At 40.0% G+C, this 26,666-nt stretch overlaps 1 protein-coding gene across 2 annotated transcripts; it reads left to right on the top strand.

The window, feature by feature from the left end:
* Positions 1-217: 217 nt before the first annotated feature.
* On the top strand, positions 218-26,666 carry MFSD1 (major facilitator superfamily domain containing 1). Of its 2 annotated transcripts, NM_001075351.1 has the most exon segments (16): positions 281-467; positions 2,524-2,576; positions 3,480-3,592; positions 5,208-5,250; positions 5,546-5,613; positions 8,121-8,229; positions 13,516-13,618; positions 15,886-15,984; positions 16,515-16,626; positions 17,965-18,021; positions 18,357-18,513; positions 19,709-19,806; positions 20,415-20,527; positions 22,137-22,184; positions 23,148-23,205; positions 25,890-26,666. In NM_001075351.1, coding segments are annotated over 16 exon segments (1,407 nt in total). In that variant the 5' UTR covers positions 281-295; the 3' UTR covers positions 25,894-26,666.

Raw genomic sequence — 26,666 nt, 5'->3', positions numbered from 1 at the left:
GTCGGCAGTGGGAGCAAGGCAGGAAACGAGAGAACAGCGCGGTCTGCGGAGGAAGGGTAGAGGCCCCCCGCCTAGAAAGTTGCGAGTGAAGAACTCACGCTGCTATTACCTTCTAAGCCCCTCCGGCCCGGCCTACCGAGTGACCACGCCCACTCACGTGAGCGTAGCCCTGCGTGATCTGCTGCGGCGTCACGTGAGCGGCCGCGGTCACGTGGGCACAGTTTGCTCTGGGCTCCGGCAGCGGCTTCCTCCTGGAGTTGCATTCGCTGTCATCTCTCGGTCTCCCGCGGGCTCGATGGAGGACGAGGAGGAGGAAGCGAGGGCGCTGCTGCCAGGCGGCTCGGACGAGGCGGGCAGAGAAACCCGGGCTCCCCCCGCTGCCTCCGGGGCGCTGCAGGCCCTCTGCGACCCCAGTCACCTAGCGCACCGGCTTGTGGTTCTATTGCTGATGTGCTTCCTTGGCTTCGGTGAGCCGGCCGGCCTGGTGGGGTGGGAGTGGTAATCAAGGAATTCCAGAGTCTCGGAGTTGCGTTGAACTCCTAGGTCCTCCCGCCCTTTTTTCGCCCCCGTTCTCGACCCCACTGTTGCTGGCTATTCAGTGTCCTGAAGGTGGGGGGTCAGGGGACTGAGCTGAGCAACCTTTGTCCCACTCATTTGCTCTCGAAAGAAGTTCCAAAAGCTAGCAATTTGCCTTCTGGGACTATAGATATGAGAGAATCCCTAGATGTCAAGGTTCCTCTCATGACACTTTGTTTAGAGGGAATGCAGAAAGATGTAATCCCCTCCCCCAAAGAAGCCTCCAAAAATACTTTAAAGTATTTAAAGAATACTTTAAATTTTTTGATTGAAAAATTCGTTGGCAGTCGTTTGTTTCTCTTCCTCTTTGGTAAAAGGTATGAGTGTGTCTTGTTGATTGCGTCAGTGGGTAGATGTATTCTCGTACTCTCTAGTACCCTCCGCTCTGCTAATGTGAAGCAGTCATACTGGACTGGACTTGTGCTGTTTGCTTTCAGTTACGAAATTTGGTGACTGTGAAAGCAGTTTCTGGAGATAATTTTTTAAATATCTGCTTATTATGTCCCAGCAACTAATTTTTCCAGTAACATTCTATGTCAGTATCAGCTTGGTGTGAAAGTAATAATGTATTTTTCGTGGACTCGCTGGATTTGGTGTAATCAACAGGTTTATGGTGGATACCTTTATGCTACTGCTGGAATATATAAGAAGGCATGGAGGCTGCTTTGGGCTTTAAGTTTCTTTGCACCTCTTTCTGTTCCCTCTCTTCTCACTTTGTGGAAAGATGGTGCCCATTCATTAACTTTGAAGCCTGACATTGATATTCCTTTGATATGATATGATTCCTTTGACATTGATATGCCATTAAAACAGGATTCATGAAGTTCTGAGTTTAGGAACAAAAAATCAAGAACAACACAAGACACTTAAAATTGCCCCTACTTTAACAATTTATATTTAGTGGTTTTTATGTTTACCTTCAGTGGGTTTCAGAAGCCAGAGGCATAACTTTTCTAATGACAGTTTTATTTCTTTTGAACTGGTGGTTTCTCATGTATACTTCTAGACAGAGTTAGTGGAGAAACAGAGGCAACATTATCTTGTGGCCTATCAAAACTCTTGTTGATTTTATTACTATAAAAAGTCCGACCTCTCTCCACTTCTTTCTTTCTGACCCTCCAGAAGATGTTACTATGTTTTAATCTAACCTTTTAGAACTCTATTTTATTCTTCTTCATTCCTGGCTGTGTATTTGCTGAGTTATTTGATCTTGGATACTGTTTGTGGAATTAGAATTCTTATTTTGAAAACAGATCTAGTCAGAGTAGTTAAACTCCATTCCTGTGTGCTCAAGTGGTGGCTTTAGGTAACATTACTAGGAAACTGCTGAGGATGTTTTTGACGTGTGTGTGTGTGTGTGTGTGTGTGTGTGTGTGTGTGTGTGTGTGTTGGTAGCTTTAAGGAAAATATAGCTGTTTCATGAAGATGCTAATAAAACAATAGACATAGGAAACAGGATGAAAGTAAGGTGGAAAACGGCTTCCCTGGTGGCTCATCTGGTAAAGAATCTGCCTGCAATGTGGGAGACCTGGGTTTGATCCCTGGGTTGGAAAGATCCCCTGTAGAAGGGAATGGCAACCCACTCCAGCGTTCTGGCCTGGAGAACTCCCTGGACTGTGTAGTCCATGGGGTGGCAGAGAGTCAGACACAGCTGAGTGACTTTCACTTTCAAGGTGGAAAAACAGTTGTTGATTAACTTCTTAATCCAGGTTCCCAGTATTTGCTGTGTATGCAGGCTGATAATTTGTAAATAACTTGGTATGTTTTCTCTGGGTTATTTGGCTGCAACTGAGTATTATTGGACAAGGAAGCAGTCCAAAAAAGTTTCCTAGTATACTTTAATTTCCTAGTATAAACATTTAAAATCACCATTGGAGTAGTAATTGCAACTTGAAACTTTTATATGGAAAGTATTACTAAAAAGAAATTTGCTTTTCCCTTTTCTAGGCAGCTACTTTTGCTATGATAATCCTGCTGCCCTTCAGATTCAAGTTAAACGGGTAAGTTGACTTTTCACCTTTGTTTCTTTTGTTGTCTCTGGAGCAGATACACTGCTGAAGCATCAGCTCTCAGATTGCATGGTCTGAAACATTGTCTAATGAATCCATTTGAACATCTGTTGTCACCAAATCTGTGTAGGCAAGGAGTATTCTTGACTTGGAATGAGTGGCCACAGAGAATTCATTTATGGCACTTATGACTTGATATTGTTTCATACCTTAGATAAATAACTACTATTTCTACAGTGCAGCCCAAAAAGTATTGCAAATTTTTGTTGGCATTTCTCTCTCCCACTGTGTAATCATCAGAATGACAGATGATTTGGTAGGAGAGCATTTTGCTTTCTTAAATATGTTATTGTTATTTCATTTTTAAAATGTGGATACTGATTCCAGAGGATTGTCCATGTCGGTATTTTTGATATTTACAGTTTCCTATGTATTTAGATTTTTTTTTTTCCTTTGTAAGTTTTTTTTTTTATTTGATTCATTAGATAGGGAGAAATACACAGATTGGCCCTTTACATTCTAGAGTGAATGAGAAAGACCAAGAATTAGTGAGGTGGGGGGAAAGGATATGCTAAAGACTGTCCTTTTTCATGTGAGTGAAGCCCCACAGCAGGTAGTACACAGGGAATAGAAATGTAGAAGATACAGGCGGATGTAGGCAGAGGTGATCCCCATAGGGCAAGAGCTGAGGGACGCTGAGCCCCACCGAGCCTCTGAAACGACTGCAGATGCAAGAAGTTCCCAGGTGGGGCCGTTTTTCTGGAGGTAGAGGCCAAAACTGTTAGTAACAGTAAATGATTAAGAAATGCCTCCACTACCAGAAAGAATGATTTGATTGTTAGTTGCTACACTTAACTGCTTTGAAAAAAATTGTTCTGTTTTCTTTCCATATAGGATATGCAGGTGAATACCACGAAATTCATGCTGCTGTATGCCTGGTATTCTTGGCCCAATGTAGTTTTGTGTTTCTTTGGTGGCTTTTTGATAGACCGAGTGTTTGGAATACGGTAAGCTTGGGAAAAATCTCACTTGTGGGTAAATATGATTATTAAGAAAACACAAAACTAGATTAAGTATTTCTGGGAAGAATTTATAGGAAGAACTGAATAAACTTGTGTATTGAGTGTGTTAATGTGCATTTGTTTGTGTGTGTGTGTAATTTTGGTTTTTGAAACTTGGTTGGTATTTCAGTTAAATGCTGCTCATGGCATATGGTAACTCAGTTATCTAAAGGTCAGTTATGCCCTCACTTGGAATCAGCAAGCCAGGTTCTGATTTCTGTTGCTGCCACTTGCTCAGCTTCTTAGTTCTTCTGAGCTGTTCCTAGATTCCTGAGCCTCAGTTTCCTCATTGGTAAAACATGGATAGTATTTCCTGCCTTGCAAGGTAGTTATAAGGATTGAGGGAGATGGGTGCACAGTATTTGGCAGGTATTTACTGTTTACCTCTCCCAGCCCCAGTGAGCTTTTCTCTTCTGCCTTTCTTTAGGCATTAAACTTTTTGTGACCACTCCAGTTAGATGCTGAGGAAGGCATCACATTATTAGCTTTGTCAGTTTTCATTCTGATGATTGTGTGCTGTTTGTGGAGACATTAGGAGGGATGTAGTCTGGAATATTTTCAGAAGGCAGAGGGCAAAATGACGATGGGCTTTCCAGCCATGTGTGGTGAAAAAGAAGAAACTATATGTGTTTAAGCTTGGGGACTAACTTTTAAACACTTTGATGAGTGTATAAAGGAGGACTTTAATTTGCTTCATCTAAAGGGGTAGAGTTCGCTTGAACTTGAAGGAAACAGATGCCATTTATGAGTGATGAAGATTTTGCTTGATCAGGATAACAGGAGAGGCCATGAGTTGTTTTGGGAAAACTTTCAGTAGACTGTGGTATTACCATTTCACAAGGATTTTTGGAGGGACTTGGGTTTCAGAAAGATGGTTTACTCATATAATCTTTAATGACTCTCCTAATACTGGTATTTTATTACTCTGGGGAAACATTAATGAGCTATTCAGAGTATGGAATGTTAGAGTAAGCAGATTTATATCATTTCTCATGGTCCCTGTTTTTCCTTTTAAAAATAGCTATTAGTTATACAGAATTAACGGAGAAGGCAATGGCAACCCACTCCAGTACTCTTGCCTGGAAAATCCCATGGATGACGGAGCCTGGTGGGCTGCTGTCTATCGGGTCGCACAGAGTAGGACACGACTGAAGTGACTTAGCAGCAGCAGCAGCATACAGAATTAAAACCACTTAAAAATTGTTTAATATAGAATTCCTTGGAATCAACCCTAAACTCAAGAAAAAATTTGTGAAGAATGTCCATTTTTAAATGGGAACCCTGGGAACTTCTTGAAGATTATTTAACAAGTTTTGTTTAAGAGATGATAATGGCTTAAACAAACATGCCCTTACCAAAGCCTCTGGAATCCCTTTGGGATTAGAGACCTCTATGGATTAGCATTCAGTCTCGGAAAGCTGCTGATTTCAGAGGCCAGCCATAACTTCATTTTTCTTCCTTTGGAGGGAATGCAGAGGAGTCCCAAGAAATCCAAAGTGAATTATTCCTGAAGGATTTGGTGATAAACTCTTAATTCCCTCTCTCTCTCTCTTTCTGACAGATGGGGCACCATCATTTTTAGTTGCTTTGTTTGCATTGGGCAGGTAAGACAAATGGTTCACTGATTACTGTGAACACTGTTGAATTCTTGTCTGCTTCCACCAGCGTGGATGTGTTTGGTGAAAGCCTAACTTAAGCAGAGTTCACAAATGCCCATGTGACATAATGCACAGTCCATTTTAAGCCTTGAGACAGATGAACATTGGTACTTAAATTTCACAGATTTACTAAGAAGAAATACTAAAATCATTGTAGAAGTTGTGTTTCATCTTATGTTACTTATTTTGGATTCCTTGAATTTTCTTTTTCATTGATCCTACATTATATTCCATGTTACAGGTTGTTTTTGCCCTGGGTGGAATATTTAATGCTTTTTGGCTGATGGAATTGGGAAGGTTTGTGTTTGGGTAAGTTATGCATAATTTCATTTGTCTTAACAAATTACTGTTTTGGGGGCTTCCCAGGTGGCTCAGTGGTAAAGAATCCGCCTGCCGTATAGGAGAATTGTAGGAGATATGAGTTTGGTCCCTGGGTGGAGATGATCGTCTGGAGGTAGAAATGGCAACCAACTCCAGTATTCTTGCCTGGAAAATTGCATGGGCAGAGGAGCCTAGTGGGCTATAGTCCATGGAGCAAAGCATTGGACACGACTGAGCGCCTGAACACATGCACACATTACTGTTCATTTATCAATTTATTAAAGATTTGCCAAAATATATTATTGTATCTTCTGGAGAATTACTTCAAATCCTTGATATCTACCTCTCTTTCTCTCTTTCTCTCTCTCTCTCTATATATGTGTATGTGTGTGTGCGCGCGTATATATACACACACAGACACACACAACTGCTCAATTGTTGTCTTAATTTCCTTTACAGTAAGCAACAATTTTGAGTGGTAATAGTTAATTCTGTATAGGGTTTGAATATTAAATAGTTTTCCAGAGATGATGTTCTTCTTAGGTGTTTTGCTTTTCTGTTGTATTGAAGACTGTGATTTAAACCTCATGTAGAGAAGTATGCTATGCTATGCTATGCTAAGTCACTTCAGTCGTGTCCGACTCTGTGTGACCCCATAGACGGCAGCCACCGGGCTCCCCCGTCCCTGGGATTCTCCAGGCAAGAACACTGGAGTGGGTTGCCATTTCCTTCTCCAATGCATGAAAGTGAAAAGTGAAAGCGAAGTTGCTCAGTCGTGTCCGACTTTTAGTGACCCCATGGACTGCAGCCTACCAGGCTCCTCCATCCATGGGATTTTCCAGGCAAGAGTACTGGAGTGGGGTGCCATTGCCTTCTCCGGTAGAGAAGTGTAGAACGTCAATTTCTAGCTTGGTGATTAATGGACATTTTGCTGTTTCTTAGTGGGTAATGTGTAGGTCCTTTTGAATCATGTTGAAAAGGCTTTAATGAGCAGATTACTAAAAGACCAATAGCTCTCAGTGAATTTCAGTGTCTGTTCTGTAAGCTCATTCTCAATTCAGCCTTGGGCTTCCTGCCTGGAGGGATGCAGACAACCTAACTTACGCTTTTTACAGGTACCAGGGACACGTAGCCATAGGTGACACATCCCCAAAAGTGCTCTAAGTGAGGAAGAAGGGAAAAATGGTTTATTAAAATGTGAAAGGGACTCAGAGATAGATGTGTGATCAGAAATGGCCATCCATATAGGATTTGGATTCATAGAAGAGGAGAAATATTTTTAGATGAGGACAGTGGTGAGGAGGACTCAGTGTTTGGATGCAGAGAAGAGGAATCTCTTACCTGAAGGTCAATATTTAGAACCTGCAGAAGGAAAATTAAAATCTGGAAAGTAGAAGAATGTCAAATATGGAAGATACTGCCTAAAAAGTGTGAATCTATGTGTTTTCACAAAGTATGGACCACTCTTCCCAGATGAATATTTTATACAGTGAAGATGATGATGTGGTAGCTCAAACTCCGTTTATTGCCAGGCAGGGTTGTCATTGCAGTGTATTAAATTACCTGTACTTAAACACAGGTTTGTGTGCCAGGTGCACAGTGAGGTTCAGTGAAATGTAGGAGTTTAGAGCAGAGAAGGGTATATTGCAGGGCTATGCAAGGAGACGAGGTGGCTCATGCCCTAAAAAGCTTCATGCTCCTGGAAGGGTTTAGGCAAAGCATTTTAAAAGATAGACGAAGCGGGGATGTCTCAGGGTACCTGATCAGCTCGTGTACAATTCTGTTATTGGCTGATGATGGGTGGTTATGATGGGAGGCAGTAGGGTGGTGTCACAGGGGTTAACTCTTATCAGTCCTTAGGCTGCCGGAGGCCTGGGCTGTGTGCTCATGGTCATCAAGTAGTTCTTCTTTTGGTGGGGGCAGTTTTCACATCTGCAGCACAACTCAGGAAATTCATACCAAATACTATTATCTGTGTCCTTCAGAGAGGAGCTGCAGCAGAGCATACGGGCAAAGGCCTGTCTCAGGAAGGCCCCACAGATCCTGCTGGGTTACAAAAGAACCCTTACATCTTGGACTTTGTGCGTCAGGAATTTGGACTGGGTACAGTGTGAACAGTGTGTCTGTGCCCCTGACATCTGGAGCCTGGACTGGGGTGACTTGAGGACTGGCACTGCTGACCAGAGCACCTACGTTTAGCCTCTCTGTGGCTTGGCTTTCTCATACTGCGGTGGACTCAGGGTCGTTGGCCTTTGTACACAGTGGCTCAGGGTTCTAAGTGTCAACGTTTGAGTGAAAAGGCAGATACCCCCTTTTATATCCCAGCCCCACTTCCACCGCCTTCTCCTCGTTGAAGCAATCACAAGTCCATCTAGATTCAGAGGAGGAGCGTAGACACTACCTCTTGACGGGATGAGTGTCAAAATTTTACACCTGCTGCATTGCTAACTGTGGTATTTCTTTTAAAAGCTGTGACTTTTCTTTCCTTGTTTTAGGATTGGTGGGGAGTCCTTAGCAGTTGCCCAGAATACATACGCTGTGAGCTGGTTTAAAGGCAAAGAATTAAACTTGGTGTTTGGACTCCAGCTTAGCATGGCGAGAATTGTAAGTATGACAGATAACAAAGCCAAATAGGAAGCAAACGATTGACTCTTGTAACCATGTCTTAAAGATTACAGGATGAAATATATTTCTGTATAAGTTGTGTTGATTTTTTATATATTTTTCTAGACCGTAATGTACCATTTACCTTTAGTGAAGGCATTTCTAATCTTATTTCACCTAAGAGGAAGCAGTTTCAAATGCTAATTGAGCATTCGTTAGTTCAGAGATTCTAAGCATTGGGACAGACGGATTGCAGAGGTTTTATTCTCTAACTTCTTTACCCATTTTCGGCATTACTGCGGTGAACGTCTTTATGTATGGTCATCCAGGCTCTGCTTGCACATTTCTAGTGATAAGAAGCTCTCACTCATCTACTACAGTTAACTTTTTGTTTTTTAAACAAATTCTCAAAGTCGTGTCACTATATAAAAAGCATCCAAATACATTATTTTTATTATTATTTGTTTACTTGGCTGCCCTGGGTCTTAGTTGTGGCATATGGGTTCTTTACTTGCAGCACATGGGATCTTAGTTCCCCAGCCAGGGATCGAACCTGGGTCCCCTGCATTGGGAGCATGGAGTCTTAGCCACTGGACTACCAAGGAAGTTCCAACTATGATTAACTTAGTAAAGCCCAGTCTCCTATAGAGATGAGATCTGCCTGCACAAGTAGCTTTTACTGGTTGTTGGATTTTTGCCTTCCAGCGAGTATTTATTTTCTCTGTCAGGCACTAGCATTTTGCTTACGAAGACGGATCTGAAGGTCTTGGTCAGACATATTCATTTGCTGTGCTTGTCTAAACCATGTGGCCTGGGTTTCAGTTCCCTGACTGTGATGCTCCCGCCTCTCTGGACTTCACTATTGGTGGTCATGTTCCTTCCAGTATTTGGAACCTGGAAATGATCACGGTGTTTCATATTAGGTTGTCTGGTAGAGGGTACCCAGGGGAGCGACATTCAGTTCAGTTCAGTCACTCAGTCGTGTCCGACTCTTTGTGACCCCATGAATCGCAGCACGCCAGGCCTCCCTGTCCATCACCAACTCCTGAAGTTCACCCAAACTCATGTCCATCAAGTCGGTGATGCCATCCAGCCATCTCATCCTCTGTTGTCCCCTTCTCCTGTCCCCAATCCCTCCCAGCATCAGGGTCTTTTCCAATGAGTCAACTCTTCGCATGAGGTGGCCAAAGTACTGGAGTTTCAGCTTCAGCATCAGTCCTTCCAAAGAACACCCAGGACCGATCTCGTTTAGAATGGACTGGCTGGATCTCCTTGCAGTCCAAGGGACTCTCAAGAGTCTTCTCCAACACCACAGTTCAAAAGCATCAATTCTTCGGCACTCAGCTTTCTTCACAGTCCAACTCTCACATCCATACATGACCACTGGAAAAACCATAGCCTTGACTAGACGGACCTTTGTTGGCAAAGTAATGTCTCTGCTTTTCAATCTAGGTTGGTCATAACTTTCCTCCCAAGGAGTAAGTGTCTTTTAATTTCATGGCTGCAGTCACCATCTGCAGTGATTTTGGAGCCCAAAAAAATAAAGTCTGACACTGTTTCCACTGTTTCCCCTTCTATTTCCCATGAAATGATGGGACCTGCCATGATCTTCGTTTTCTGAATGTTGAGCTTTAAGCCAACTTTTTCCCTCTCCTCTTTCACTTTCATCAAGAGGCTCTTTACTTCTTCACTTTCTGACATAAGGGTGGTGTCATCTGCATATCTGAGGTTATTGATATTTCTCCCGGCAATCTTCATTCCAGCTTGTGCTTCTTCCAGTCCAGCGTTTCTCATGATGTACTCTGCATATAAGTTAAATAAGCAGGGTGACGATATACAGCCTTGACGTACTCCTTTTCCTATTTGGAACCAGTCTGTTGTCCCATGTCTGGTTCTAACTGTTGCTTCCTGACCTGCATATAGGTTTCTCAAGAGGCAAATCAGGTGGTCTGGTATTCCCATCTCTTTCAGAATTTTCCACAGTTTATTGTGATCCACACAGTCAGAGGCTTTGGCAAGTTGTTATAAACTCAACCTGAAAGGTGCTTTGGCCATCCCAAACCCTGTTCGGTTTTTTTTTCTCATAAACTCCTACGAATAGAGGTTTTTAAAAAGATTCTTGCCATTAAAAGTCAAGATTTTAAAGACTGTAAATGGCATGAAAATCCTTGGAACATAGTCTTAGGGAAGTAATCCAGTACAAAAAAATGCAGTACAAATGAAATGTTTTTAATGTAATGCTTCATCTTATGAGATATATTACACTTATGTGTGTTGTATATATATAAAACATGTCTAATTTTTGTACACGTAGGCTTTTTCTAGTTTTCCAATATTATAAATAGAGCTGTTGTGCAGCAACATTCCAAAACTTGTCTGTATCTCTGATTGTTTCCTGAGGCTAGATTGCGCAGAATGGAATTATTACTGAGTCAGAGGGTTTGTTTGGGTTTCTTAGGACTGTTGAGACATATTTCCACCTTATCTTTTCAGAGATGTTTCTATCTCTGTCTTTGCGATATGAGAGGATCCTTCTTACTGTAGCTTTGATACTGCAGGCTATTATTTTTAAAAAGTCATTTTGTCAATTGGATAGGAAACACCCAAGTATTATTTTAATTTTTTTACCTTTGATAACTAGTGTGGTTTTCCACGTTTTCTAAATTTTATCCACAGGGACATTCTGGGTGCTTCATAATGTATCTTGGGCAAATCAAGACATGTCTGTAGCAGTTGGTGGATCTCATCATCCAGTAACTCCTAAAAGAAGGAAATAGGAGCAGTTGAGCAAGACTCATTCTCATTGATGCACTGTGATTACTAGTGATCTTCGGGTTCTTTCCTTTGTGGCCACAAACTAGTTAATAATCCATTCACCTTCATCCTGAGGAGCCCTAAGTTTCTCAAAAGGTTTCTCAGGCTTCTGTGATGCAGGGCTTATCAGATGGTAAGGGACCTGAGCTGGACGTGGAGTGAAGCAGAGCTCAGGCAGCCACCTCTGCAATAGCGAGGGTGGCTCGATTCTGGTCCGGATGGTGTATTTAGGGTCCTTGTGAGACTTGTGAGACCAGAGGAGTCCATCACAGAGGTGCTGGGATAGATGGAAGTTCAGTCTTTTTTTGTGTCTCTCATGTCCCTGCACTTACTCAGAAGGATTGTGGCAGTTCTGGCTTTACCTTGTCATGATTTTTTTGTTGGCTGAGTTGAGAGTTTGTCTGATTTTAAACACTTAGGCTATTACCATTACCCTTCAGTCAGTGGACTTCTCAGTCCTATTATTTTTCATGCCTTACCTGGGGGTTGGAAGTCCAGCAGCCTTTGGTTCTTCTTTGTTACTTTTAAAATGTCCTTATTTTGAGAAATATTTATTAAGTACTTGCTAAGCCAGATCACGTTAGGCATTTTAGATTTAAAGGGTTATTAAGACAATATGTCTTTGAGAGGCTTGTATTTTTGATGATATTGAGGAAAGTTTCCGGTAGGTCTTCATTTATACCTTCATGTTCATCTGAGTAGTGCCACTGGCTACTGTTTTGTGAGAAATAGCCATTTGTGCGATTTGCTGCGAGAATCTGGTTGAGGACCCATTCGTTTCTCAGTCTCCAGTGTCTGACCTTAGCAGTAGTGTTTAGGACACTTCCTTGATTTCTTCTCTTGGCTTCAAGGACCCCACAGTCTCATCATTTTCTTCTTGCTCCTGTACCTCTTTTTGCTGCGTCCATCTCAGTCTTCTCAACCTGTAATGTGGGCTGGGTCATCGGACACCTTCTCATTTCTTTTGACACTTAACTTCCTTGGTAATTGTATCTGGTTTTGAAGTTTTAAATAGCATATCTTTGCCCCTGAAGTTGTATTGTCCAGGCCTATCCTTTGAATTCCATCCCTTATGTGTAGCTTTCCTGCTGACATTTCCATGTGGATGTCTCGTAGGCGTATCAGACTCAACACAGCCAAAGCCCAGTTCTTGCCATTCCACCTACCATCACCCAAACCAGCTCATGCTAAAGGTTTCTCATTTTCATTTATGAACAGCTTTTATCTTCCAGTTTCTCAGGCAAAAACTTTGATGTCACTGTGAACCACTCCTTACCACTCGCTCAACTCTCTACATATTTTCCAGCAGCAAATCCTGTCAGCTTTACCATCAGAATGTACCTGTAATCTGATCGCTTCTCATTGTGTCCTCTGCCAGTCTCCCCAGTCCGAGACCGTCATCCCTCTTCTTCATTATGGCAGCCTCCCCCAGCCAATGTCCTGGCTTCTGTGTCATCCTCATTTGTAGGGTGTTTTGAGTATAGCAGCCAGAGTGAGTTCAAATGAGTTCCTTAAAATGTAAGGAATTGTACCAGTTCTCTACTTAGAATCCCAGTGGCTTCCCATCTCACTCAGTAAAAGCCAGAAGTTCTTTTATTACCAGTAGCCTGCCTTCCCCCCAGTTCCTCCCTGAGGACCTCATCTCTTCTGTGTCTCCTTTGCAGACACTGCTCTAGACTCTTGGGGCCAGGTCACTGGCTGTTCTTCGGTCTGGAGTGCTGTGCTTTTCCCCTGGGCAGTCTCACAGCTTCCTTCAAGTTCTTAATCCACAGTCACATCTCAGCAAGGTGTCCACTCCTTTCTATTCTCCTTCCATCCTTTATTTTTTGCTTATTTTTTTAAGGAAACATGTATTGCTATTTGATATGGGCTTCGCAGGTAGCTCAGTGGTAAAGAATCAGTCTGCAGTGCAAGAGACTTGTAGGAGACTCGAGTTCAATCCTTGGGTTGGGAAAATCCCCTGGAAAAAGAAATGGCAACCCACTCCAGTAACCTTGCCTGGGAAATCCCATGGACAGAGGAGCCTGGCAGGCTATAGTCCATGGGGCCACAGAGAGTCAGACACGACTGAGCACGCCATGCCAAGGACAATCAGAGGATGGATTTTTTCCCCAGATGTCACTATCAGGAAAAGCTGTGCTTTTTCTGAGCCAAAGTTTATTATTGTCTTGGGTACCCTGTAAATTTGGTAACTTGTGTTTTATTTTTGTTTGGGCTACTAGGAAGTTCTAGATGTACTGTGCTGTTTTGAATACTAGCATTTTCTATAAGTTGCCATTTTTGTGTAGTAATCTTAGCTGTGGCTTTATCTTAGGTTGTTATTTTTCCTTGTAGTGTTTTTTTTTTATATAATTATCTGTTTTTTAATGATCCCTATTATACCTATTTCTCTAAGCTACTCACATCTTTTTTTTTTTCAAGCAGGACAGATACAAATGAAAATTATGATGATTTTTTTTCTTTCTCTTCCAGGGAAGCACAGTAAACATGAACCTCATGGGATGGCTATATTCTAAGGTTGAAGCTTCATTGGGTTCTGCTGGTCACACAACCCTTGGGGTCACACTTATGATCGGTTAGTGAATCCTGAAGTCCCACGTTTTGCCTCTTTTGAAAGCTTGTTACACAAAGGGGCGTGACAGAGAGGGGAACCCCGCTTAGACCACGTGGTTATGGTTGTGCCTGCACAGTTCACTAGTTCTTGGACCTAATTAGACACAGTGAACATAGTAACGTCATTCATCCCATTTGTGTTTTTATTTCCACTTTCTTAAAATGAGGATCTTGTCCTGTGTGTGCTGTTGTGATGAGCAAATGAGAGTATATGTGAGAACTTGGAAAGCAGTCAGGGAGTTTATACCTCCCTGTAAGGTGTTTGTTAATAGTCTGTAGCAAAAGGGAGAATTGTTGCCTTTGATCAAATTCAGTTTGCTTATGGAACTTACATTTTGTAGATGTCAGAGGTGATAGGATGTGATTAGAAACCTACCAGGTTGGGAGCCCAGAGTCTGGATTCTGGTCCTGACTCATCTTTGACAAGGAAGTTAACCTCCATGTCTTAGTTTTCTGTAGAAGTGTGGCTGTTTGCCTAAGCCATATAGATCACTTCTGGCACCAGGGTCTGTTGGCTAAGGCTGGGTTGTGCTGGTTGCCAGCTGGTCAGTGAGAAGCAGATGAGGCTCTCTGGACTCACCAGCTGTGCCTCTCTGTGTGGTAAATTTGTCTAACTGAGCCCCATGGGGTATGGAGAACTGCTTGCAGAGCCCTAGGGAGACTTGTGGGTGGCGAGCTGCAGGCTCTGTACCATCTTTTATTCCTTATAATTCCTTGGTACAGGCTGGTAAAGGGAGGACTGTTCTGTGCTTAGTTGCTCAGTCATGTCTGACTCTTTGCAACCCCATGGACTGTAACCCCCACCAGGCTCCTCTGTCCATGGAGATTCTCCAGGCAAGAATGCTGGAATGGGTTGCTATATCCTCCTCCAGGGCATCTTCCTGACCCAGGGAGCGAACCCAGATCTCCCTCATTGCAGGCAGATTCTTTACGATCTGAGCCACCAGGGAAGCCCAAGAATACTGGAGTGGTTAGCCTGTCCCTTCTCCAGGAGATCTTCCCAACCCAGGAATTGAACTAGGGGGTAGTGAGAGGTAATGCTAGACTGGCAGCTTGTTTCTAGAGACCCCTCCTCTCTTCCCCTCCCTCTCAAATCCTTTGCCTCTCAAAAGCTTTTTCTTACTCTCAAATGCTCTTCAGTATTCTTTCTAGTTCCCTCCACGGTGGAGAATTTGATAATACATTTTAAAGAATTTTAGAGCCAGGAAGGATCTGTGCCATCAAGTCAAAGCTTCTTATTTTACAGATGGGAAAATTGAAGCTCAGAGAGGTTAAATTCCTTGCCCAAGATCAGTCAGCTTGTTAGTGCCAGAAGCAGAACTCATGTCTCCTGACTCTGCAGTCTTTCATATTATGTCGTATTGCATCAGCCAATTAAAGATTCATTAGCTTTACTAAACTTCTGTTTATTAAAATCTTGAGAAGCATAAACTTTCTTCACTCTCTCTCCTGGTTCACTTTAATGATATGACTCAGCATCGGTGACTAATGCTGATTGCACGGAGGAGAGAGAGAGTGGGCTGTGCTGTGGGAGGACTGGTGCCCTTGGGGGCGCCACGAGGTGGGGGCAGGGGCTAGACTTGGGAAGGGGTCAGAAGAAACATGAACTGGTGCCCTTGGGGCCACCATGGAGTGGGGGTTAGACTTGGGAAGGGGTCAGAAGTAACTTGAGCTGGTGCCCTTGGGGCTGCCATGGGGTGGGGGTTAGACTTGGGAAGGGGTTAGAAGTAACTTCAGCTGGTTGGTACCCTTGGGGTCGCCACGGGGTGGAAGCAGGGGTTAGACTTGGGAAGGGGTCAGAAGAACATGAGCCGATCATAGGATCAGACTTTGCTTTTGCAATTCTGTCCTCTTCCCCTGCCCCGGTATCCATCAATAATGGGTGCTTAGACTGAATTAAGAAATTCGGACTAATTTGCTAGCTGGTCATCAGCTTTCTTTAATCTGTATTCTGATTATAAGACTAGACTAGTTTGTTCTAGCCTTTCTAATCTCCAACCTTCTCCTGGGAAATAATTAATATATAGTAATAGCAACTGTTACGTGCTGAGTGGTTCCCATATGCATTTACTTTCCTTCTGTCCTGATTTAGTAATTGTAGTTTTTTTGTATATGCCTCCAGATGCCATCCCTTTCCGTGGCTAAGTTTTCTGCTGTTAATATAATGTGCTGCCTTTTAGGAACCTTCGGTTTGGTTCCGTAAAAAATCTCTCTCTCTCTTTTTTATAGGGGGTATAACATGCATTCTTTCACTTGTCTGTGCCTTGGCCCTTGCTTACTTGGATCAGAGAGCGGAACGAATCCTTCATAAAGAACAAGGGAAAACAGGTTAGTCTGAATGCAAGAAAACTTAGGCTTTTGGGAATTATGGCCTTTTTGAGATAATTTACAGTGAGGTAAGTTCTTAATAGTAATGTTGTAAACCCAGTGAAGCTTATTAATACATGCTTATTAAATCTTTTTCTTCCACTTAAATTTTAAAAACAATTTTATATTGATGTATATTCAGTTTAAATATTTTATTTCCAAATCTATTTCCACTTGTCTAAAGTTTTGGATATGTTTTTTTCCCCTGTAAGTGGTTTTGGCAGAATTTACCTTCTTAATTGTACTTTGTATATTTTCAAAGTGATAAGTGTTCCTGGAGGAGAGGAAGAAGGTAGATACTAATCTTAGATTTTATATTTTTCTATTGTCTTTTAAAATTATCCCCAAAGCTGTGTTCTAGTAATTTACTGAGAAAAGTTTTTTTTTTTTTTTTAACTGAACTGCAAAAGTTAATCAGGTGATAAAAGAAAAAGAATCTTGACTTAGAAATGCAGAATTGCACTGACAGCATCTTTCTTGTCTCCTCTCAGGAGAAGTGATCAAGTTAACGGACGTGAAGGATTTCTCCTTACCCCTGTGGCTTATATTTATCATCTGTGTCTGCTATTATGTCGCCATCTTCCCTTTCATTGGACTTGGAAAGTAAGTAATTTCTAGCCTTCCATTTTTGTTTGCTAAATTATGAGAATTTAATCATATAAGTGTAAATTTTTAAGCTGTAAATTTTTGTTAGTATGTTGTTAGTATGTTCATAGAAATTGTTTTACATCCTGGGATACAACTGTTTTTCTTAGCTTGAGGTTTGTTTGCTCAGTCACTCAGTTGTGTCCGACTCTTTTGACACTCTGTGGACTGTAGTCCGCCAAGCTCTGTCCGTGGGATTCTCTAGGCAAGAATACTGTAGTGGGTTGCCATGCCCTCCTCCAGGGGATCGTCCTGACCTAGGGATAAAACCCACTTCTCTTGCATCTCCTGCGTTGACAGGCAGATTCTTTACTACTGAGCCACCCAGGAAGCTGTAGCTTAAGGTTTAGTATTGGTTTAATTCTTGTACCAGGTTTTTGAGGAAACACCTAAGTACAGTTTTTGATTCGTGATACTGATTTATTTTAATGCTTGATTTTGGATTTGTATTGTTTGTTTCCTCTTTATTCTTTTGCTAGGAAGTCTCTTACTGAGAATGGAGATGGTGCATTAGCTCATAGTGACGAGGCACATCTGCATTTGTTAGACTGCAGTTCTACCAGACTCCAATTCAGGGTTTAAGTCAAATTCTTTGCTTTATCTCCTACCTCCTCTATGTTTTTGTAGGCACCTACTTAAACAGAGTGGGCTACTCTTGTGGCTCAGTTGGTAAAGAATGTGCCTGCAATGCAGGAGACCTGGGTTCTATCCCTGGGTTGGGAAGATCCCCTGGAGAAGGGAAAGGCTACCCACTCCAGTATTCTGGCCTGGAGAATTCCATGGACTGTATGTATAGTCCATGGGGTTGCAGAGAGTCAGACACGACTGAGCAATTTTCACTGTCACTTAAACAGAGCAGTGTGTGAGTGTGTGTTTGTGGAGAAACATCTTTGTAATCATAATCCTTAAATTCAGTCTTTCATTTTACAGTTTGAGAGAGGAACCTTATACATTATTTAGCAAAGGACGCATCCAGTATTATTTTTAAGAAAAAGAAGCCATCTTGGTTTCATATAGTAATATATTTGGGTTTCTGAAAATTTGTGTGTATTATTTTCTGTATATGTAAAAGAGGAAAAATTAGGCATCAGTGTATTTTATTTAGTTGGTCAAGTACTTACATAAATACTAAAGCTTTAGCCCGTTGCTCAAAGATGAATATCAAATAAGATGGGAAAACAGTTCAGAAAGAAGGGGAAGTTGACTATTTTATTCAGTATTACTTTGCTTTTATTTTTACAAAAACAGAATAATTCTCTCTAAAGGGTTTATTTTTTTCCCCCCTCTCTATTTTAGAGTTTTCTTTACAGAGAAATTTGGATTTTCCTCCCAGGCAGCCAGTGCTATTAACAGGTATTCCATTAATTCTGTGAATGCTTACTGTGTGCTTAGTGTGGGTCTTTAGTTATAACCCCGTGTTAGAGCCAGAGAAGATTTATGTGAGCTAATGTCTATAGTGTGAAACCAAGTCTATCTTGGGTCTTGATCCTGAAAATGGCCATCTTTACATTCATGGAAAACCAGCGAAGTCTTGGATCACTTTTATATCTTTATATTTCTATTTACTGATGACCATTTTAGAAGAATGTTAAATGAGCTAGGAATTTTAGAATTAAGGACTTTTGGATTTTTTTTTTTTTTTTTGCTGCGATATCTTTTATTAAGTATCTTTTGTATTTTCTGGGCAGTGTCGTATATGTAATATCAGCTCCCATGTCCCCAATATTTGGGCTTCTGGTGGATAAAACAGGAAAGAACATCATCTGGGTTTTGTGTGCAGTGGTGACCACACTTGCTTCCCACATCATGCTGGCCTTCACACTGTGGAACCCCTGGATTGCTATGGTAATGTGGCTGCTGACACCGTGGGGCTCAGGGAGGACTGTACAGCACGTAGCAGAAGCCCTGCTCGGTCTTCTGATCGCAGTGCTCGTGATAGTGGGGCAGACAGACTTGATGTCCGTTTCCACAGGATAACTATTTTTAAAGTATATAAATAATAGTCATCAATACATAAAGTCTTTTTGATTTCATTTGGCTGTATAGTACTCTCAATGCTAATGGAGAATTTGAAATAAAACAGTCGTATAAAAGCCAAAATGCCTATTAGTTCCATTTACTTTTCATTAAGAAAAGTCATTCCATCATTTAGCCCCAGCATCTATGATTTTACATTTTTTGGTCTCTGACTCTAAGTAGGTCAAAGAGTAATGATGAATTCATCAAGTTTTTGTTATTCATCAAAAATGTCATTTTTTAAGGCCACAGGCTGAAGTGCTATATTTCTTAACTGTTAATAAAAGAATATTGTGAATATATCTATTTATGCCCTTGGTGAGAAGTCTGTGGGATGGATTCCTAGAAGTAGAAATGCTAGAGCAGAGGTTTTGCACACTGAACATCTTGGTGGATGCTGTGAAGCCTCTGCTGTAATAACTTTCTACCCATTTAGGACTTTACCAATAATATATGAATGTGTTTGTTTTTTTTATTAATAGTGTCCTTGCTATGTTGGACACTGGCATTGTTTTAATTGTTGCCAATTTGATAGGGATAAATGATGAGTGATCTTATTTTAACTTAAATCATAAAGTCTCTTCTTTAATTGGAGAAAAAGTTAGCAGTAGGTGCTGTTTAATGAGCAGTGGTTGTTACTGGTTCTATGCTTGGCTCTCTAGATGGGTGGTGATGACCCAGAGGTAAGATAATAGACTACTGGCATAATGTTACCATGATTGCTTAATTTGTAATTCCTAATGAATACTGGAAAATTAGCTTTCCTGAGACATTGGTAATGACTTTTTGCAAATTATCTTTATTTTCTTACTTGGTGTATTTTGTCACTGGAGTAATACTGTTAGAGAGGGGCCAGGACCTTTCTGTATTGAATGTGAATTTTTAGCCTAATTATTTTGTAACGCAATTTGTGTGGATATGCATGTGTTAGTTATTATGTCACTGTTGCTAATCTGCATCAAAGGAAAATCACCTTTTGGTAAATATAAGCGTTTTTTACTCTTTTCTGTGTTGCTCTCTGTAGTGTCTCCTGGGACTCTCCTACTCATTACTCGCCTGTGCCTTGTGGCCAATGGTGGCGTTTGTAGTTCCTGAACATCAGCTGGGAACTGCATATGGCTTGTAAGTGTTTGCACATGGATCATACAATGTCTCTCCCTGCTGTGTCAATTTAATTATCTTATAAAAATCCAGACCTCTTGAATCTAGTCATCTTCAGGCTTTTGGGACAGCTCTGAACCTCGAAATAAGCAGAAAAGTCCGTTAATCTATTTGTGTTATTATTGTGGCAAAAAAATGCACCAAGCCACTAATAGGAGAACTAGCGATAAGCCACGCCGTAAAAGGGCGTTGCTTGCTGACCATCCTGCTGCCTGTTTATCTGTAGACTTCTCAGTGAGACACTGCGTCCCTGTCCTCTCTGGTGGAAAAGGCCAAAGCGGGGAACCACATCTATGGTTGGCATTCGCTTAGCCCTTTGTCTCCTTCAGCAGGAAGGTGTCATGTTCATCCTGCCCTTGCTGAGGCAGATTCCCTTACCTGTGAGCCTAAAGTTAAGTAGTGGAAACAGTCATGGAAAAAAAAAAATCTAATCAGATCATTCTTGGTTAAAACATCTCTTAGCATTAATAATATGTGGTTTATAGATACAATTATTTATAGTGACTTGCTTTTTGTGTATGATGACTTTAGAATTGATATATATATTTTTTTGATTTCTTAAATTGTAGCATGCAGTCCATTCAGAATCTTGGGTTGGCGGTCATTTCCATCATTGCTGGAATGATCCTGGATACTCGGGGATACTTGTTTTTAGAAGTTTTCTTCATTGCCTGTGTTTCCTGTAAGTGCGCCACCTGGCAACATTTAGTTTCTTCTAATATGTGGCAGAATGTCCTTGTTTATTGGAGAAGGAGATGGAAGCCTGCTCCAGTATTCTCGCCTGGAGAATCCCATGGACAGAAGAACCTGAAGGGGTCCTGGCAGGCTACCGTCCATGCAGTTGCAGAATCAGACATGACTGAAGTGACTTAGCATGCACACGTTGTCATTTATACTTGTAGGTTTTTGTTATTGTTCTTTTCCCCACTTTTAAAAACCAAATCCCTAAAGTGTTGCACTCAGATTTGCCTAATTCTTAGCCTATGCATCTGTTTCCCAGCTAGTGATTTTTTTTTTTTTTTTGGTAGTACTATTTTTTTTGATCTCTCAGTTTTTAAAATTATTTTTAATTGGAGATAATTGTTTTACAGTGTTTTGTTGGTTTCTGCTGTATAGCTGTGTGAAGCAGCCATAAGTATACATATGTCCCCTCCCTCTTGAACCTCCTTCCCCCAAAACCCACAGAGCACGAGGCTGAGCTCCCTGTGTTACACAGCAGCTTCCTACTCCAGCTAGTGACTTTTCAGTTCTGTGAAGAGTCATCGGCATTTTTCAGGAGATTCCTGTCCATAAAGGTAGCAGTGGAGTCTACTTTCTGTTCTGTTCTAAATATTTGTTCTTTTTACTGGTAAACGTTATGTTATACAGTGCAAAGAAGAATGTAGTACAGATACATGTTACAGCGTGAATGAACATTAAAAACATTCTCAGTGAAAAAAGTTACACAGAAAAAGTCACCCAGATTCCATACTCATCTTGTCTGTTTCATAAAGACTTAATTTTTTTTTTTAAACAAAACACTTTCCCCTTTAGAGTAGATCCATTTGAAGGGTCCTGAGTATGTCCCTAGTGTGAAGATGTGGACATTAGTGTGGCTTAGGGCTGAACACTCATGATTTATTCATTAGTCTGCTTTGAATTGTTTTTATTGTTAGTCCTGTTATTTAATTTTACCAATAAATCATTTATTTAATGATTCATTGGTTAAAAATAGGAAGCATTAGGAAACTGCTGAAACTGCAAACATAAATCAGTATTTTTCCACTGATGCGTTCACCTTACACATAAATTGTGTTCATCTGAAGAAAATGTCACATAACATACCAAGATGTCTTTTATCCTTCAGTAAGTTGTATTTAAAATGGTATACTCCAGTGATAATTTTATCTGACTTCATTTACAGGAATAAAGACTAAGGTGTGGTATTTGCAGATGATTGCTATGACTAGCCTGAATGCATTTTATTATCTCAAAATTAGCAGAAATTAGCACATCACATTTTAAAAAATATATAATTTCTTCTTAAATAGTGGGCTGTATATGAATTAATAGACTTCCCTGGTCTGGTGGCTTGGATGGTAAAGAATCCACCCATCTTCCAGATCCCTGGGTCAGGAAGGTCTCATGGAGAAGGAAATGGCAACCCAGTCCAGCATTCTTGCCTGGGAAATGCCATGGACAGATGAGCCAGGCGGGCTACATACAATCCATGGGGTTGCAGTTATGATTACATAGGAACCATTGGGGAAAAGCACAGGTATTTAAGGATCCTATGTTTTTTTCACTTCCAGTGTCCCTTTTATCTGTCGTCCTACTCTACATGGTAAATCATGCCCAAGGTAAGAGAAATTGAGGTATTTTTAAAATTAATTTATTTTTTAATTGAAGGCTAATTGCTTTATAGAATTTTATTATTTTCAGCCAAATATCGACCACAGTGGACAATTGTTTGGGGCCCTTGGATTGTCTCCATGCCCCTGTAGAGGCCAGTGCTTTAGTTCATGTAATAACATTCTGTTTATAGTGTTGAAACATATTTTCCTTCATAGCATATAATTATGTTTCTGGACCCTCACATTTATTTATTAAAATTGTTGTTCTGTTCTTGCTGGTCAGTTCAGTTTAAGTTTTGTGTTAGATGTTATTTTTGTATTATCATAAAGAAGTATAACTTTTTTAAAAAGTAACCTGAAGTCCTTCCTATATACTTAAAGTATAATTGTGATGACTGTTGTAGCCTGTGTCTTATATTTTTAAAAAATGAAAAGTGAACATATTTATGGCTGAAGTTTGCATTTTAAGGTTGAAAGTGTTTGGTAACAGAATGAGAAATTACAGGTTTTTTTCATTTGCTTATATTGGTTTTTGTATTTTTTGTCCTTAATAAAATTTTTATATTACCTTTATTAGTTTTTCTAAACTGGCTTACCCCCTAAGGGTTGTCATGTATTTAGAAAGATGACTATATATGATGTTTAAATAATTTTAGGTCATTTCTTTTAATGTCTCTTAATTTTCACTACTTATTAATAGTACAGTGTCCCCAAACCTTGAGCAATACATAAATCCAAATTTCTTAAAAAATGCTAACATTAAGGAGTGATTATTTGTATCATATAAGGGTTCTTAAAAAACACTTTTTCCCCCTTGGGACGTTTTCAGGAGATAAACTGTTTTTCACCTTCCGCAGCTTTTTTTGTTACTTTAAGATGTATGTGTGCATGTGCAAATTGGCACGTGCGTGTTTGAATTTTACTTCTGATAGTTACATTGAAAAAATTCCACACTTGTATGTATTTTAGGTGGGAACCTAAATTATTCTGCCAAAAAAAGGGAAGAAATGAAACTTTCTCATGAAGAGTAAGTATTGAAAGAGAAAAGTCTTTATTTTTAAAATCTTGACGCATTAGCAGTTTATTTCAAGATTGGGTTTAGACTTTTAAGAAATTAGTCTCTTGAGTTTTGAGAGCTAACAGTTACCTTTGGGACTACTGTAACATAATTCTTGTTCGTATTAGAAAATTTTTAAAGGGTGGATATCAAAGATTAAAATAAAATGAAGGGAATAAAAAGCAAATTGGGCTTTAACTTTCCTTCTGAGAGAAGAGAGAGAGGCCTGCAGTATTTATAATTTATTGGAGGAAAGGGCTTTGTCCTCACTTCCTGTGCTAGGCTTACCCTTTCATTCTTTCTCGTATTTTCTTTTTCTTAACTAATTATTGTTGTTCAGTTGCTCAGTTGTGTCTGACTCTTGGTGATGGTTGAAATAATCTTTTACTATCTAGTTGAGATCAGATCAGATCAGATCAGTCGCTCAGTCGTGTCCGACTCTTTGTGACCCCATGAATCGCAGCACGCCAGGCCTCCCTGTCCATCACCAACTCCTGAAGTTCACCCAAACTCACGTCCATCGAGTCGGTGATGCCATCCAGCCATCTCATCCTCTGTCGTCCCCTTCTCCTCCTGCCCCCAATCCCTCCCAGCATCAGAGGCTTTTCCAATGAGTCAACTCTTCGCATGAGGTGGCCAAAGTACTGGATAAGATAAGATAGTTGATATTAACTAGTTAGGATCATCTTTTATTTCCTCCTGGTACTAACATGCTATTCTGTATTCTCTTACTTGGAACAGATTAAAGTATATAGTGTGGAATTGAAGTTAAATCAATTTTTTCCATGAGTGTATGCTGAACCATAGTAGTGACTATTTTTCTTTTTTTGAACTTTTTATTTTATACTGGGATACAACCAATTAACAATGTTGTGATAGTTTCCGGTGAACAGTGAAGGGACCCAGCCATAAATATACAAGCATCCGTTCTCTTTTAACCATCCTCTCATCCAGGCTGCCACATAACACTGAGCAGTTTGATGTGCTATGCAGTAGTTCCTTGTTGATTATGCGTCTTAAACACAGCTGTGTGTACCTGTCCATCCCAAACTCCCTAACTGTCCCTACCCGGCCCAGCAGCCATGTTTGTTTTCTAAGTCTGTGAGTTTATCTGTGTCCTGTAAGTTTATTTGCATAATTTCTTTTTAGATTCCACATATAAGGGATGTCATGCAGTGCTTCTCTTTCTCTGTCTGACCTACTTCACTCAGCATGACACACTCTAGTTCCATCCTTGTTGCTGCAAATGGCATTATTTCATTCCTTTTAATGACTGAGTAATATTCCGTTGTATATATGACCACATCTGCTTTATCCATTCCTCTGTCAGTGGACATTTAGGTTGTTTCCATGTCTTGGCTATTGGAAACAATGCTGCAGTGATCACTGGGGTGCATGTATCCTTTTGGATCATGTTTTTCTCTGGATATATGCCCAGGAGTGGGATTGCAGGGTCATATGGTAGCTCTGTTTTTAGTTTTTTTAGAAGTGTCTCCATATTGATCTTCATAGTGGCTATACCAATTTACATTCCCACCAATAGTATAGGAGGGTTCCCTTCTCTCTATACCCTCCCCAGTATTTATTTATTGTTTGTGGATTTTTTGATGATAGCCATTCTGGTGGGTGTGAGGTGATGTCTCATTGTAGTTTTGATTTGCATTTCTCTCATAATTATTGATAATTATTGATGTTGAATATCTTTTCATGTACCTAATTGCCATCTGTATGTCTTCTTTGGAGAAATGTCTGTTTAGGTCTTCTGCCCATTTTTTGATTGGGTTGTTTGTTTTGATGCTGTTAAGCATCATAAGCTGTTTGCAAATTTTGGAGACTAATACCTTATGAGTCACATCATTTGCAAATACTTTCTCCTGATGAGTCTTTTTCTTGTTATTTCTAGTTTTTTAGATACTGAATTTTTATGATTTAAAAAATTTATTTGTAAATCTATACTGTGTAAGTTTTATGAATTTTGAGTAGGCTGAAATAGGATAGAACAAGGCTGTGTTTTCTGGAGATTGATTCTTGCTTGTCTCAAATTCCTTTTTTTTCTGGCCACACCTTGAGGCTTGTGGGATCTTAGTTCCCCAACCAGGGATTGAACCTAGGGCCTCAACAGTGGAAGTGTGGAGTCCTCCCAGTGGACTGCCAGGGAACTCCCTCAAATTCCCTTTTAACATAATAATTCTACTTCTGTAAATAGTTGTTGTTTTTAAAATCATGTTTTAGAAGGATTTTTAAAGTCAGAGATACTCAACATTGTCATATGTTAAGTGAACAAAAGGTAAAAATGCAAATATATCCTAATTTTATTCAAGAAAAAGTATGCAAGCATATGTATTTCTTAAATGCATTACTTGTATATAATGGAAAAAAGGCTGAAAGAAAAATCCCCAAATATTACCAATTCCATTTGAATGGTAGGGTTAGAAGAGTTTATTTTTTTTCTTGGCTTTTCTGAATTTTCTACATTGATCCTGTGTTACTTTTATGGTCAAAAGGAGTGAAAAGATTATCCAGCAAAATGTGTAACTTAATACTTGACACTGCATGTTTTTTATAGTGGTTATGGTTTTCATTTTGTAGTGATGGGGTTTTGTGGGTTTTTTTCCCTTCCCTTTTTTGATAATGTATTATATTGTGTTTTACAGATGAGAAGTTTAAATGACTGTGTCATGAGATTGGGCTGCACACATCATTGGTTTGAAAACCTCCATTTTTTAAAAAAAAATTTAGAGTTTAGTCATTAGGAAAAATAATAGTTTGGAGAGATTTTATATTTATATTTTGAATATACCTATTGTAAAGCATAACTGTGAGGACTGTGTCTTCTGTATTGCTGAAAAATTCTGCTTTGGAAAAGGCTTATCAGTGGTGACGTTTGCAAAATTGCACCTGGTACATGCAGGTGATTTTGAGTAAGGACAGTAAATAATGGAAATCTTTGGATATTGTATTGACATAATTGTCACAAAATCTATTTAAGGATTTGGCCCTTTTTTTTTTTTTAATCTTAAAGCAAAAAAAAAAAGCTTTTGAAGTGATAGAAAGGATGTTTTATATAGAATAAATAATGGCATTTTAATAGGCATTCCTTTTTGTAATAGGGGATATTTGAAAGATACTTTTATGAAGTCTCATTTCCACATATAGCAGATTGTGTTCTCTCTTTAGTTACAAGAGCTTGCTGACCCTTTTGAGCTTCTGTATTTCTCTGTTACTGAGAACCCTAATCCCTTAGGGACATGATTTTGTGGTACAAACTTTTTGTATGATTTTTCCTATAGTCCGGTTAATTACTAAAAGTTATGTAACTGTAAATTATGATAATTGTATATCTATACAGATAAATAAAAGCGCTGCAAAAGAAATACTTGATGTCTTTAACTTTTGACTTAAAAAACATTAAAACACTGATTTTAACTCTT

The sequence above is a fragment of the Bos taurus genome, chromosome 1 (assembly GCF_002263795.3).
Source record: "Bos taurus isolate L1 Dominette 01449 registration number 42190680 breed Hereford chromosome 1, ARS-UCD2.0, whole genome shotgun sequence".
Classification (NCBI taxonomy): domain Eukaryota; kingdom Metazoa; phylum Chordata; class Mammalia; order Artiodactyla; family Bovidae; genus Bos; species Bos taurus.
This window is presented reverse-complemented; position numbering and strand designations above follow the sequence as displayed.

Coding starts and splice junctions, on each gene's coding strand:
- MFSD1 (XM_024975657.2), top strand. CDS start 296: ATGGAGGACGAGGAGGAGGAAGCGAGGGCGCTGCTGCCAGGCGGCTCG. Junction 16,627..17,964: donor CCTTTCATTGGACTTGGAAA/GTAAGTAATTTC, acceptor TCTCTATTTTAG/AGTTTTCTTTACAGAGAAAT. Junction 22,185..23,147: donor CATGGTAAATCATGCCCAAG/GTAAGAGAAATT, acceptor TATGTATTTTAG/GTGGGAACCTAAATTATTCT.